This window comes from Cyprinodon tularosa, unplaced genomic scaffold, assembly GCF_016077235.1.
Source record: "Cyprinodon tularosa strain WSP-4 unplaced genomic scaffold, ASM1607723v1 ctg75, whole genome shotgun sequence".
Lineage (NCBI taxonomy): Eukaryota > Metazoa > Chordata > Actinopteri > Cyprinodontiformes > Cyprinodontidae > Cyprinodon > Cyprinodon tularosa.
In genome coordinates, this window is record NW_024039507.1 from 592,245 (window position 1) to 606,469 (window position 14,225).

Below are 14,225 nucleotides of genomic sequence, written 5' to 3' on the forward strand. Positions count from 1 at the left end.
TTTTCGGACCGTTCTCTGTAAACCCTAGAGATGGTTGCGCGTGAAAATCCCAGTAGATCAGCAGTTTCTGAAATACTCAGACCAGCCCTTCTGGCACCAACAATCATGCCATGTTCAAAGTCACTCAAATCACCTTTCTTCCCCTCACTGATGCTCGGTTTGAACTGCAGGAGATTGTCTTGACCATGTCTACATGCCTAAATGCACTGAGTTGCCGCCATGTGATCGGCTGCTTAGAAATTAAGTGTTAACGAGCAGTTGGACAGGTGTACCTAATAAAGTGGCCGGTGAGTGTATATGCTAACCAGCCATAACAAGTGAAAATTAAGACAATAATGTGTGATTGACGTTGGAAAGCATGAAATGTAAATGCATCAAATGCCTGGAGTGCTCTTTTATTAGTTTTTTGTTGGTTTGAGTAGGATTAACTAATCCACATATTTCTAAAGGAATAATCTGCATGAACATTTTCTCAACAAACTGAATAAAATGTCCGTATTACTGCCATGCTTTTAATATGCTTCCATTTTATTGTAGCCAATTATTGTACAATGTAAATATTCAATGTAAAATGTAAACTGTGTATTTGTATTATTTTTTTGTGTGTATCTGTGCTGTGAGTAAACTGTTGCATCGATAAATAGATGATGAATATATTATATTGTATTGCACTGAGTTGAGTTCTATTCTATTGTATTCTAATCCATTCCTCTTTGCAACATATGATATTAGGGAAAACCATGGACACTACATTTCCCAATAATACATCCTAGAAATTTTACCTTCGATATTTCTCCAAATATTTCTAGAAAGTGCCTAACTTTAAGGTTATAATAAATTTAATCTGGTTTACATATTGGATTCATTCTGTTACTAGACTATTAGGTAAAAGAACAGAAAATATATAGAGGTGATTATAGAAACTGATTTTCTATCACTATTATCCCTAAATTGTTGGGTTTTTACTGTATATTCATGCTACAGAGCATCTTACTTTTATTTTCTTAAGATGAGCCTAAATAAAAATGTTAAAATCAGTAAGCGTATTACTGCTTCACTTTAAACCCTTGAAACAAGCACCTACAATCCTTTCTAAACCAATAAGCTGCACAGGTTGATATTGTTGTTGTTGCACAATGCTGCAGACAATATACATCACAGTTGTTTGGAAACTTCTATTCTACAAAAAAATATTGCTAATTTAATTGATTTTATTAGGAAAAATATACATTATTTATCATTATTGTATAAGTGTGGATTAGTGTATTGCAGAGGGAACAATGTATGGTGCCAGTCAGGATTAGGCAGCCTCTCCCCTTTTTGACACCATCTCACCACCTTTCTGTTTTGTACTTTAAGCCTAATCTTCCCACGAGCATCTGATGTAACCCTACCTTCCTTCTGTTATGCAACTTCTCAGGAACCTGGTTCTAAACGTCCAGTAGTTTAAATTAAAGGAAAAAGGTGAAAATGCAATTGGAACAAATGCAATAATGTTTTCCATGGTTATATACTTTACCTGTTGCACAAAATGTGATCATTTCTGTTTATATAGCATTATAATAGAATTTATATAGTGTTGATAGCTGATTTATACAATAAAACCAATTTTGTATTTCAGCAATCCACATCAATCCAAAATCTTTATTTTGTTTTAATTGAGATAAAGATAAGGATTGAGGATGAGCCATATATATATATATATATATATATATATATATATATATAATTTTTTTTTTATTTACAATTAAAGCATGCACTACACTGTGTTCAGCTATTTTATATAGATAGAGTCTGACTAAAGTACTTAATTAGTTGTTATTGCAATGTTAAAATTTGCAAAAATGATCTGATTGGAAAAGATTTTTAAATTCAGTTGTCTTTTAAATTTGAAGCATCAATCAATTTCAAATATGTGTGTTGGTATCCGTCTTTGAAATTTTAAACAGTAACTTATCAGTTTTAACCTTTCACAGAATAAGATTGGTCAACACGACCTGCTAAAGTCCCTACATTTGGCTTCTTATTTACAAAGCAGACCCTGTAAAATATTAAGCTTACCTGGATTTCAGCCGAGCCAGATATTTTTATAGATTTCTTTGCTTGACTAACCAGCTCTCTTAATCGAAGGGTCATCATATTCAAATCTGCTTCCACACACGATGGAGGAGCTGATGTTGGATCTAGCATAATTTATTGGGCGTGATGTGTTCAACGGTTTCCCTGTGGGGAAAAAAGGGTTTCTTTTTTCTTTTTAACTGTCAAAAAAGCACTATCTTAAAGAAAAGAAGCATTTTTCATACCTTTGTCATTCTCAAACGTTTGAATGAGATGTCTACACTCCTCTAAGATTTTCTCCTCAGCAACTCTCTTGCCCATCCCAAACTCTCTGAGGGTGATGAGGGCAAACTGACGCATATCTTTCCATGTTTCCCCATTTGAAAACAGAATTCCTTATGCAGCGCATAGAAATCAAACAGAAATGGGTGCTACCTTTACAAAATTGTTGACCATATGAGTTGAATTAAATACAGGTATCATCGGTAGTGACATGTTAAAGAGTTCGTACAGGTTTTAAACATTCTGACCATTAAAAGCAACATTTCAGTCTGTATTTGATGTTTTAAGTGATTTTTCTAGTTCATGTATTTTTGTGTGTTGTTCTATCCCATATAATCAAAAAAAAAAAAAAATGAAGTATGTGGTTGAATCAAGAATAATACCGGTACATATTTTGTCATTAGGGAACCATAAGCTAAAATGTACTAAGACATCTGGCTAGGAATCCAATTTTTTGGATCTCTGGGGTTTTAATGTTTTTCTGGTGTGAGTGAGGTTCCTGTCACAGAGAGAATCTTTGTTAGTGGCTGGGCTCACCCATGTTGCTGCACACCTGAGAACATTTCTCAATCAAGATGACCTAACCAGGGATCCCCAAACTCGGCCCTCATGGCCCCCTGTCCTGCAGGTTTTAGAGGTTTCCTTGCTCCAGCACAGCTGATTTTAATTGAAAGCTGATTAGCAGGCTTTTGGTCCACTGCAATCATTATAACCAGCTGTGCTGAAGCAGAGAAACCTCTAAAACCTGCAGGACAGGGGGCCTTGAGGACCGAGGTTGGGGATGCCTGACTAAACTAATATCTTTCTAGTTTAATCTGTCTTCTGGTGAATCTCTTTAACTTGGACTCTGTTATTGTTCCAGACTTCCAGTTAACCTTGGTTTGTCTCTGATCATCATAGAAAAGCTTTCACCTTTTGGAACATCTTGGATCTCACTCACACTCACCTGGACCTCTGGGGCACAATCTACAAATTCTGCTAAATTCAAACACTTACACATCTTTGCTTATTACTGTCCTTCATCCCTCCAGTAAGCCAAATCAATCAGTCATAATTTGTCATCATTCCTGATCAGTCTGCTTTCTCCCGTCAGACCAAGTAGAAAGTTACAACTGACTTCCTACAGTCCCAGTTTCAAAATTCTGGTTTGCTTTTATAAATAAAACGTTAAAATTCACTGGTTCTGCACGTGGATCAAAGAATTACATACCAACATGACGACATAAAACACCTTCAGAAAAAAAAATATACAACATCCTAAGAAAAAGATGAAGAGAAACTCTTTAAAACATACTAGGAAAAATCTGTGTGTTGTATTTAAATAAACTGAAGGTTGCATCAGATCAGTCTTTGAAAGGAAATGAGAAGTCTGTTTGCCTGTTTGTGTGTCAGAGTAGTGGCCAAAAGGGGGGAAATGTGGAAAGGTTTTAGAGTTATCAACTATGTTTTTCTTATATTTCTGATCTTACCATGGCCTTTGGTTCTATCATCAAATATATGTGTGATTTCTCTATCTCCAAACTCATCTGCATAGTTAACCATAGCCTCTTCGACCATCTTGTGCCCAGCCAGGACGACCACTTTCTTTGGTCCAGAATAAACTGTAAATACACACCCATATTTTTTGGAAAGCTGGGCGGATGAAGACAAAGGGAAATTGGATCAAACAGATGAAAATGTTTATTTTACAAGCAGGATTCACACTGATTGAGTTTAAAGTATGCCCACCTGACACAGGGTTTTGTAGGGTCTTTGGAGATCCATTTGCAGCAAGTTGCCAAGCAGAGGCAGAGGCTTCAGTCCTAGAGGTTTGATACCTATTTCTCTGAAAGTAGAACCAACAGAAACTAAATATATAACGATGAAAAGCACTACTACTCCCAACACAGTGGTAGGACTGGAGAAGAAACCCTAAATCCTTTAAAGGCTCCATGTCCTCCACTGCTTAGGGCCTTAGTTTTGAGTATACAGATAAAAGAGAGCAGTTAGCATTGATATAAGTTCATGGTAATGTTTCACCACATCATCTATGGTCAGCTATGCATTTGCCACTCCCCCTTAACCTTTGTCATTTTGATTTAGGTCACTCAACTTCATGAAGTATTTCATGATGTTTGACTTCTTTTTAGATGTGAAATTCATAGTTTTAGAACTATTTTCTTAGAAGAAGGTGTTTATTTGATTGTCATTCATGTGAAAGATTTTTTTTTATATAAAGCCAATAACAGATACAGTTTTTTTTATGTGTTTTTGATTTAAAATAGGGCTTAAGGGTTTCTTTTTAATACGTCAGTCCTCAAATAAAACAGTTTAAAAAAATTGTCTTGAATATTGATCCTAAATTCCTAAAATTAGGAACATTCATCAATCTGTAGCTGATTAAAAAACAAGCAACCCTCCGTCAAACCCACTCATCACTGGGGGCTAGTCGCTATCTCCAGCAGTTATTGCATGAGAAGCTGGGTACATCTGGCTGGTATAAAAGAGCAAAGCTCCATACAAATATTTCAATCTGAAAAACTCACACGAAAAGAAAAGACAATTAGGAGAAATTTATTGATACAATTACTTTGTCTTTGGCGCTCAGACCTCAGCAAGAAACTAGCGCTTAATTTTGATAGGTATGCATGAACAGGAGTAAAGAATAGGGCTGTTTCCTCCCAGGCCTGAAATTGCTGGTGGAGTGGAAATAAATGAAGTTGGTCAGTCTGTAGACTGCTGGTTAGGGAGACGGTATACTGAGCTTTATGGAGAGATCCAGTGGACTGCGTGAGCTGATACTAGAGCTTCACTCAGGGACCTAGAAGATGGAAATCCAGTTGGATAACACAGGTTGAGAAAACCTGTCCATGATGAGCAAGCGTGAAGCGACAGTGGAGAGGAAAAACTCCCCGCTGGGAACAAACCTCTGGCAGAACCATGCTCAAGATGGCGGTCTTCTGCTAGACCGGTTAAGATGAGACAGGGAACACAGCAAGAGTCCGGGAGGAATGACACTGAAGAAGCTTTAGCTACGAAGGTGGAAGAGGGGCTGGAGGTGGGCTAAAACGGTGTCGCTCTGAATGAAGTCACCGTGCATCCGCCTGCGCACAGGAGCAGACGGGTGCTTATCGGAGGCCTTTTAAGATGAACTTTGGATGTCAATTGGCTTTCGTTGAGGCGTGGCTCAAAGCTGATTGGCTGTGTCGCAGGTGGATATAGCAGAGCAATTAGTTTCTTCATATAACAAAAAGCAGCTAAAGATCAAATTACTCTTTCTGGGGGTTTTGGATTGAGTAAATCTGAACAGCACAGAAAAAATTGGGACCATTATCTGAAAAAAGGGGTCACAGTAAAACATGAACACATTCTGTTGATGAGAACAACAAATATGTGGAAAAACACTGTGAAGTTTATTTTGGACCAAACCCAAGCGGTTTATTGCCAGAGAGCTTAGTCTCATCCTTATCTGACCAAAGCACAAGAAGAGTAAATAAATACCACACCTTCATGTTTGTAATAGAACAAAACTCTGCTCATTTTCTGGTATTACCTTTATGTAACTGGTGTTCTTGTACAGGGAAAAATAGTGTTTGCCTCCTCCTGATTTCTTTTTTTGTCACACTTTAGTTTTTCAGAAAATCTGACAAATTTAAATATACACAAGTACAAAAATAATGTCGTTTTTAAATGTTTATTTTGATGAAAATGTCATTTGTTACAATAATTCCTCTATCAGAGAGCTTTAATGATTTTTTTCACCATGATTTTTATCCAACTCAGGATATTCTTCACTGCTTTATGGATTAGATTCACAATATATTGCAAAGCCATCCATGATTTCCATGTCCTGAAAGAACTGTTCATACTGGAACTAAAACATTCTATTTCAGTAATTTATTTTATGGAAAAGCAGCAGATGTAGTTATTTAATTAAAATACTTTCATTTTCTGTTCCAGTAGCAGGACAGACTTTATACTGACTGGTTTCCGTGTTTTCAATGGAAGACATATCATTAAGCATTATTTGCTGTATGTTGTCTTAATATTCACCAGCATTGATAATGATTTGCAAACACATTTGTACCTCTAAAGTAAGAATTAATTAAAATAAATAAGATAAGAGACTATGTTGCAACATTAAAAACTGGGTTGAATTCAAAGAGGCTGTTTTGAAATGCTCTGAGTAATTGAGATAAAATAGATTCATGCTAACCAGGAAAAAAATAAGCTGACAGAGATTTTAATAAAAATATTTGTTAAAAAAAAAAAAAACACTTACCAGACATAGAGGTTTAGTGTTAAATGTCTGCATTTAAAACTACAATAGAATATACAATATATATTTAATGGAATTTTTTTTTTTTAAGAAACCATAGAATCTTCTTCCCTTCTTCCCATGATGAGCTGCTTGCTGATTTGAAACACCTAAAAACTTGCAGAGCAAAGGTGACAAATACTAAGACTGGCTACTAGAATTGTTCAATAATTGCGCAAATGGAACTCACCTACCTTAGCTATGTTGAAACCAACTAAAACCAAAGATGCCAAAAAGCTATCGACCAATATCTCTTCTCTGCATACTCTATCATACAAGTTGTATGCAGGACTGATAATGACCCGTATCATGTTGTGAATGGGAAAAAAATAACAAAAAGACAGTCAGACTCAGGCGTTTGCCCTCATTTGCATTGAGAGCTTTATTTAATTTAAAAAGGACAGCGATACACAGAGATATGACAGGTTCAGTTCCATGGTACAGTACAACACACAGCTGCGATGATGTGAATTCCCTTTTTATAAAATATGACACGCCATTCTTCAGCAGGACTTGATCGTTACAACACTAGCAGTGCACGTATTTCACATATTCATGCTGTATAACCTTTTCAAGTCATTTGCATTACAGGAATGAAGTGCACTAAAAAATATAAAGAAGTCCTTAAAAGTATAAATTAAAAGGTTAAAGTCGGACGGCATGGAAGGACGTACATTCATTACACCGCTGAAGTGATTAGTTTGTCCGAGTATGAGGAAACATTCTGTTTATTTGTCCTGGTTTGTAATATTGAGACTGTGGAAATCCAGGAGACTATATTTGGAAATCCAAACTCTTACTTTTAAAAAACGATAAAAGTATATCTTAATATTTCTAGATAAAACATACATCCTTGTAGAGATTTTACTCTAGGAATGTATTAATGTTAACATGCTTTAAATTGAGCTTTAATGTGTAACCAAGAGCTTAAGAAGAGGGGTTAAAAACAGGGGTAACTAAAATTTCCCAGACAAAAGCTTGGCTTTCTTAGTAGTAATATTCGATCATTGCTGGGTGATACATTTTCCCGTTTATTGAAAATTAGCTCTCTCTTGGTTTTCAAAGTGCATTAAGGAATCAGAGCCAATCTCCATCCTGAATTGTAATTATTAACCTCCTTGTTGTTGCACATTGCTAACGATGCTTTGATTTACAGGAACTGAAGCACTGACTGCATTCAGCAATGATTAAATGTAATCTGAGGATCACTCTTCAACATCTATTGATTCCCTGCAACCTACAACTCTCCCTCATTCCGACTTCCTTTTTACATTACATTGAAAACAGTCTTGAACTGAGCGCCGTTAGGTGCAATTGGCAACGACAAGAGGTTTTTTCTGTATTTGGATCCTTTTGTTCAAGGAAACCTAAAAAGAAAAGTTTTCGTGGATAAGGCTTGAAGGTGCACCACAACTTCACAATCATCAGAGTGGTTCATTCTCCTGTGATGAAAATCAGCACAAAATCTCGGAAACAAGTAATAAAAGTCATAAATAAGAGAAACGAAAACTTTACAAATATTAAACACACACGCATTGACCCTTTAACGCACAGTTTGGTGTAGCGGTTGAAGGTCGTTATCGAGTTTGATTCAATTAAAAAGGTGCAGATCTAAGAGTTCATTACTTGGTATAATCAACACCCCACAAGCTACGATGAGAGTCAGTGTTCCTAACTTCACACGGCGACAACAAACAGTGTGAATGACCCAACAATGTCTCATGAAGTAGAAGAAATGATGAGGTTTCAGAGTGGACCGCCCACTATGTTAGCGTTGGTGGTCTAGACACTGGTTTTTGCTTCCACCGGTTTTCTTCCAGACTGGTCTGGAGGGAATTCCTGTTCCTTTCACCTACTTCCTGTCAGTCTGTGTGCAGTGCTGGAACTGAGCAAAGCTCAGGAAGACTTGCTCCAAGGATATCTGACTCACACAATAGTCTTCAATGCGGTACTTCTCTTTGGCTGCCTCCAAAGTGCCAAACACCTTAGCAGGAGAAGAAAAAGGAGAAGAGGACATGGGATGAAAATAAAGGATTTGTAAACAGAAAATATATCTTTTAAACCTAAATTGTAGTTTATTTCCGATTTTAAAAACGTACAGACAACTTATGCTTTCTGCCATGTTTTGTTTTTTTAAGGCCTTTTTTTTTTTTTTTTTTTTTTTGCTCTATTTGGGGTGGTCCTGACAAATTTAAGAAAAACTATAATATATATGTATATACCTATGACAAGGAAGACTAAACTTGCAACTTTGGTACAGAAAAAGGAAATTTCGACAATATTCAATGAAAATATTTTCCAATCCTATTAACTGCTTTTTATTTAAATTAGCTCATCTGAAAAGAAGATTACATTGCTGATTATACAGCGTTAGAAATTAATTGAATGAATAGCTCAATTTTAGGAATTTAAACAACAATAAAATATCTATCGCAATAGAGTTTAAAATAATTGAACTGAAAAGTAGTAGTTGTATTAATTAAAGGACATTTTAGTAGCATATTTTATAGCACTATTTAATCTACTGCTGTTGACTTTTCCATGTTGAACTGTTGAAGAGGTTGGGGGTTATTGTTGGGGGCATGAAAACTTGTGAATCAATGAAGGGCCCAGCAAGAAAAGTTTAAACTGTTCAGCTACTCCCTGTCCACTAGAGGGAGCTCTAACAAAGCTAAACTAGAGAGGATGTTCTTATCCCTCGTCTGAGGTACCAGTTATTCAGACATTTTCATAGCTACTGTACCTGCGCCCAGGTTAGTGTTTTATCAGTGAGGTGGTAGTGAACCATTCCCTGGTGCTCATCTTTGATTTGGCTTCCTGTTTTTGGAGAAAATTCAAAGTGAGATTTGATCAACGGCACAGAGCTCACAGTGATCAGTTCTGTTTAATGGGACATCTCTGACCTGGAAAGGTACTTTCAATGAAGTCTTTAAAAAGCAGCAGGTCGCTGTCCTCCAAATCATCCTCCCTGTGTACTTTAGCCAAGAGGGTGTAGCCGCTGCCAAACTTGCTCTTCAGATGCTGGGGACTCCCGAGGCACTTGAACTGACCGTTAACCATCACTGCCAGCCTGGTGCAAAGCGCCTCGCACTCCTCCATGCTGGAGAGAAAACCCATCCATTTACATCCATCAATATGCAGAAATTGCATACTTTTGAGGTAATATTGAGCAATAAACACAGCTAACCTGTGAGAAGTGATTATTATGGCTTTCCCAGATTCCCGGGTGCGTGTGACTGCGTCCCACAGCAGCCTCCGGGCCACAGGGTCCATCCCTGTGGAAGGCTCATCCAGGAAGATGACTGGAGGTCCACCAATCAGAGCCATTCCTGCACTCAGCTTCCTCTTGTTACCACCGCTGCATGGGTTTAAACATCTCCGTTAATACTAAATGCATTCATTGTTTGATCTTGTCTGTAAAGGACAGAACTAATTCCACCTGTAGCTGCGGGTCAGTTTATCAGCATGAGGCTCCAGCAGCAATGACCTCAGGACGTTCTCCACACAGCCCGGTACATACTTCTCTGGGATTCCTCTCAGCCTAGCGTACATGCTCAGCGTCTCTCTTCCTGTCATGTGGTCCAGCACCGCATCAAACTGAGGACAGTAACCTATGCGCTGCTGTACCTGAGACCCAAAGATACATATTCCTGTGAAATATGAGCTTTTTTAGTATTTATTCATTTAAATTCTAAATGTCGGTCATACCTTTTTAATGTCCCTCAGGATGCTGTAGCCGTCTATGTATGCGTCTCCTGAAGTAACGCTCTCATCACCCGTCAGCATCTTAAACGTTGTGGTCTTCCCTGCCCCGTTGAAGCCCAGGAGGCCAAAACACTCCCCCTTCCCTACAGCCAGCGACAGTCTGTCTACAGCCAGGAGGTTCTCCCCACTGCTGTAAACCTGTACAAAACATACCATGATTCTAGCTCCATGTTTACAAACCTCAGCAGAGCACAAAAACATCGAAGCGGTTGTGCAACTCACTTTGCTGAGCTCATGCAGTATGAGGGGGCTGCCCACCATGGACTCCACCACCGGCTGGCACTCCAGGACCCGCTTCCTCTCCTCAGCCACATCCCGGTCCTCAGGGAGGAACGCTGCATCATCTAAGAGAGGCATCTGAGGCCAGAGTCAATATGTGAGATGAAAACATCAAAATAGTCTATTTTGTTCTTTTGATTTATAGTCATAAATAGAAAATTAATGATATTAATTATTAATAAAAATGAAACAAATGAAGAAGTCAATGGTCCATATCCAATATTAAGCAGCTTTTTCTCTTTGTTAGCATATTTTTTTTCTTTGTTTATGTTTGTAAACATTTTTTAGGGTTGTATTTTCCTCTATATTCAGCTTAACCCAGTACGTTAACCTGTATCAGCAATCAGGCTGCATCTTGATTGAATACTAACTTCCCAACTAGACCTTAAACAGGCAAAATGTTTGCCTGATGAAGGTCTAGTACCAAAATAATTTTTCCTCTTATGTATTTTCTTATGTCCCATTACAGATGTTCAAAGTGCTTTATTAAATTAGATTTATTTCAAATACATTCTGGATCCCGAATGAAAACAGAATTTTTTTCTAAATTTCTAAAACTAATTTAAAAATTAAGAAGTTAATTCTTTTATGAACAATAACACATAACAATATGTCATTTTACTTCACAGTCACAAAGAAAACACAGTTGCTTTTTTATTCTGAAGCTTATAAAACAAAAACACCAAAAACACCAAAAACTGTAGCCATTTCGTCATGTTAGATTTTTCTCCTTCATTGCATTATCTCATTGCAATCCTGTTGTCCAAGCTGCTGTTTAAGGACATGTATATACAAAAAAAAGTCAGACTAAGTCATTTTAATGCCTCCACCTGTTTGCGTCTTCTGCCCAGAGAGGTAAAGAGTCTGCAGACGGTGCGGACACACTGCAGCTCGATGACAAACAGCAGCGCATTGAAGACGACGCCCTGCACAGAGAGGGAGACCAGAAAACGACCCACACCAGGCTCTGACATCGAAAAGAAGTTTGTTTGGTATGTGATGTCTGCAAACAGAGAAACACTCAGTTAAGTAAATGATTTTCATAAAGTTTATAAACTTTTGAGAGAGCACTTACTTAGGTATTTGCAGATTGTTTCGCTCATGGGACTTGAGGTGCAGAACTTTATAAATTCATAGTTCTGGTAGAACTGGCTGAATGACATGCCCAGGCAGTAGTTGGGGAAGATCAGGAAGACCTTATCCAACAAGTGTGACAGGTGCACAAGGTTCAATTCTGCAGGGAAACATGAAGGACACCAATAAACAGAGATAGTGTACACTTTTTTCAGGCTTTGTATAATCCTCTTGTTTAATATGTTTTATAGTCAGCTGAAGGATTTATACAAACACAAACACCCTCCCGCATACAGTTACAATCACACCTGCAGTTTCTTACCTTTCCACAACAACAGCCTTCACACATCCCACTTTAACTAAGCCTGTGAATATTATTCCTCAATGTCTGCCCACACAGTAATAAAGAATACTGTATTTACTGTAGTAACAAACAAAAAGATAAAGTTGTTCAGTGCATTTTTACTTTTTTTCCTTAAGTATTTATGCGTTTTGAACTATTTTATCTCGATTCAATCACTGATTAAAAGTGTAATAATGTAATATTATGAATAGGAATTTATTTCAGACAATTTGACAAACAACAACAAATGAATCAACCAGCTACACATAAAAGACTACTTAACACAACTAAGCCGAACACCAATTTCCGAACAAACTAAATTTACCTGAACATAAATAGAAGAAAAAAACCCTCCACCAAATAAACCTGTCGGTATATAGTACAGCCAGAGTAACGACATCGATTAATGTAAATTGTTTGAAACTAATTTTTCACATGCCCTACCCCTCTAATTGCACTTAAGTTAACTTAAGGTAGAGTAACCTTTGTGTTAAACTTTTATGTTTCTTATCCATTATTCACACACGCTTATATATATATATATACATACATACATATACATGTATACATACATATAGATACCTACACAAACATATTAGGCCAAAATCCACATTTATACCCTTGTACATCGGCACTTTTACTGCCAGATCTGGGAGTTTGAGGAGGTGGGACTCTATAAATAGTACGTTAGTATGATTGTGGAATCCTGCCATATGAATCATTCTGATGGCCCTTTTTTGTAACGTGCATAACGGCAGCAGCGAGGTTTTATAGTAAAGTGTTGCCCCATATTTCCTCAAAGTAACCCAAATAAGGTAATATAAGTGAGGAATACAGAATATACAGTGAAGCGTAATTTTGCGAATGTTTGCTGAGAATGGCAATACTTCTGGATATTATAGTTTAAATGTTTTTTATACGAGGTCTCCAGCAAATCTTATTGTCTATAAACAAATATTAACAAATAATTTAATTTATTACACAAGCACAAAATAGTTCCTGAAAAGGAAAGAAAAGTCTAGGTGCTTTTTAACATTTTTACAAATAAACATCTAAAAAGTTTGGTAAATATTCATATTCAGTGCATCTTTAGTTAATTCCTCTAAGAACTAGCTTTCATTGGAATTACAGATGCAATTTCCAAGGTATTGCTGCATTTGCTTCGCCTCTAAAGACAGAGCTCAGAGATGAGAATGACAAAATGTCATTTAAAAATCGCATTGGGATTTACTAATCTACATGTTGCCATCTACTGTTAGCAATACAAGCTTATTTAATCACGTAACTAGCTTCATTTTATCTATTCAAAAAAAAAAATCTTCACCTATAAATTTGGAAGAGTGATATTTGCAAGTGGTCCAAAATACAAATCCACAGAGGTGCATAAAAAGAAAACAGGTTAAACGTACAAATTTCACTATTTTCTATACGAGCAGCAGCCATGTTAGATGCTAAACATGAAGCTACTTGATTCTTTGATTTTTCCAGTTGGAATTCTCATTTAAGAGCGCATTCTAGATGATAGTACTCCAATGTAAGGAGTAGGCATATATATTACCATTTATTAATACTGTGATAAAGTCCCTGTCATGATAACATTTTTCCTTTATCGTTACAACTAATAAAGATTAATGATGCTTGAAAACTCCAAATCCATTCCTGAATTATTTGAACTTTTCTCCACTGTGTGTTCAATTATAGCATTGATACATTCAACAAATATGAATAAATGTAGATTCCATGTGTAGCTTTGTAAATATTAAATATATTTAAGTACATGTTCAGCAAAAAGAGGATAAGATTTGCATATGTAAACCACATTTAATAGAACATAAGAACTAAAAAAAATTGTTTTTTAATGTCTGTGTTAAAATGTATGTGTGCATATTTTTTTTAGCTTGAAGTTGAAGTTGCAATTTTATTATGACAAAGTCTGAAAAAATTTCAGGAGCCAGAATAATTTAGCAAGGCAATGTATCTGCATGCTCAAAAGGAGACAGTTGTTGACAGTATGTGAGCTGAAGCATTTTTTATGGTTGCAGTTATTTTTAAAATCTGCAACCAATCAGGGGACAAACTCAGACTTTTTTTTCATTCTGAGATTTTCAGTGTTTTCTGCTATTTGTT

The 14,225-nt window shown here is 36.6% G+C and overlaps 2 protein-coding genes across 3 annotated transcripts in view; both read right to left on the reverse strand.

The window, feature by feature from the left end:
• Positions 1-2,107: 2,107 nt before the first annotated feature.
• Positions 2,108-5,831, reverse strand: LOC119773210 (cytochrome P450 2K1-like). Its single transcript, XM_038270099.1, has 5 exons — positions 5,821-5,831; positions 4,069-4,237; positions 3,810-3,972; positions 2,304-2,453; positions 2,108-2,223 (listed from the first exon to the last, which is right to left on the reverse strand). The coding sequence occupies exons 1-5, from the start codon at positions 5,829-5,831 to the stop codon at positions 2,108-2,110; spliced, it is 609 nt and encodes a 202-aa protein (XP_038126027.1).
• Positions 5,832-6,987: 1,156 nt separating this feature from the next.
• abca3b (ATP-binding cassette, sub-family A (ABC1), member 3b) overlaps positions 6,988-14,225 on the reverse strand; it is a 37,752-nt gene continuing 30,514 nt past the window's right edge. Inside the window, exons 23-31 of one of the 2 annotated variants that reach the window (XM_038270097.1) lie at positions 11,757-11,915; positions 11,512-11,684; positions 10,625-10,759; positions 10,346-10,540; positions 10,077-10,264; positions 9,825-9,995; positions 9,541-9,737; positions 9,381-9,454; positions 6,988-8,621 (exon numbers count right to left, since the gene is read on the reverse strand). In XM_038270097.1, the coding sequence (XP_038126025.1) occupies positions 8,490-8,621; positions 9,381-9,454; positions 9,541-9,737; positions 9,825-9,995; positions 10,077-10,264; positions 10,346-10,540; positions 10,625-10,759; positions 11,512-11,684; positions 11,757-11,915 (1,424 nt within the window). In that variant the 3' untranslated portion in view covers positions 6,988-8,489. The remainder of the gene's footprint in view (positions 8,622-9,380; positions 9,455-9,540; positions 9,738-9,824; positions 9,996-10,076; positions 10,265-10,345; positions 10,541-10,624; positions 10,760-11,511; positions 11,685-11,756; positions 11,916-14,225) is intronic. The other variant, XM_038270096.1, reaches the window with a different exon arrangement.

Coding starts and splice junctions, on each gene's coding strand:
- LOC119773210 (XM_038270099.1), bottom strand. Junction 3,973..4,068: donor CCTACAAAACCCTGTGTCAG/GTGGGCATACTT, acceptor TCATCCGCCCAG/CTTTCCAAAAAATATGGGTG. Junction 2,454..3,809: donor TGATAGAACCAAAGGCCATG/GTAAGATCAGAA, acceptor GCGCTGCATAAG/GAATTCTGTTTTCAAATGGG.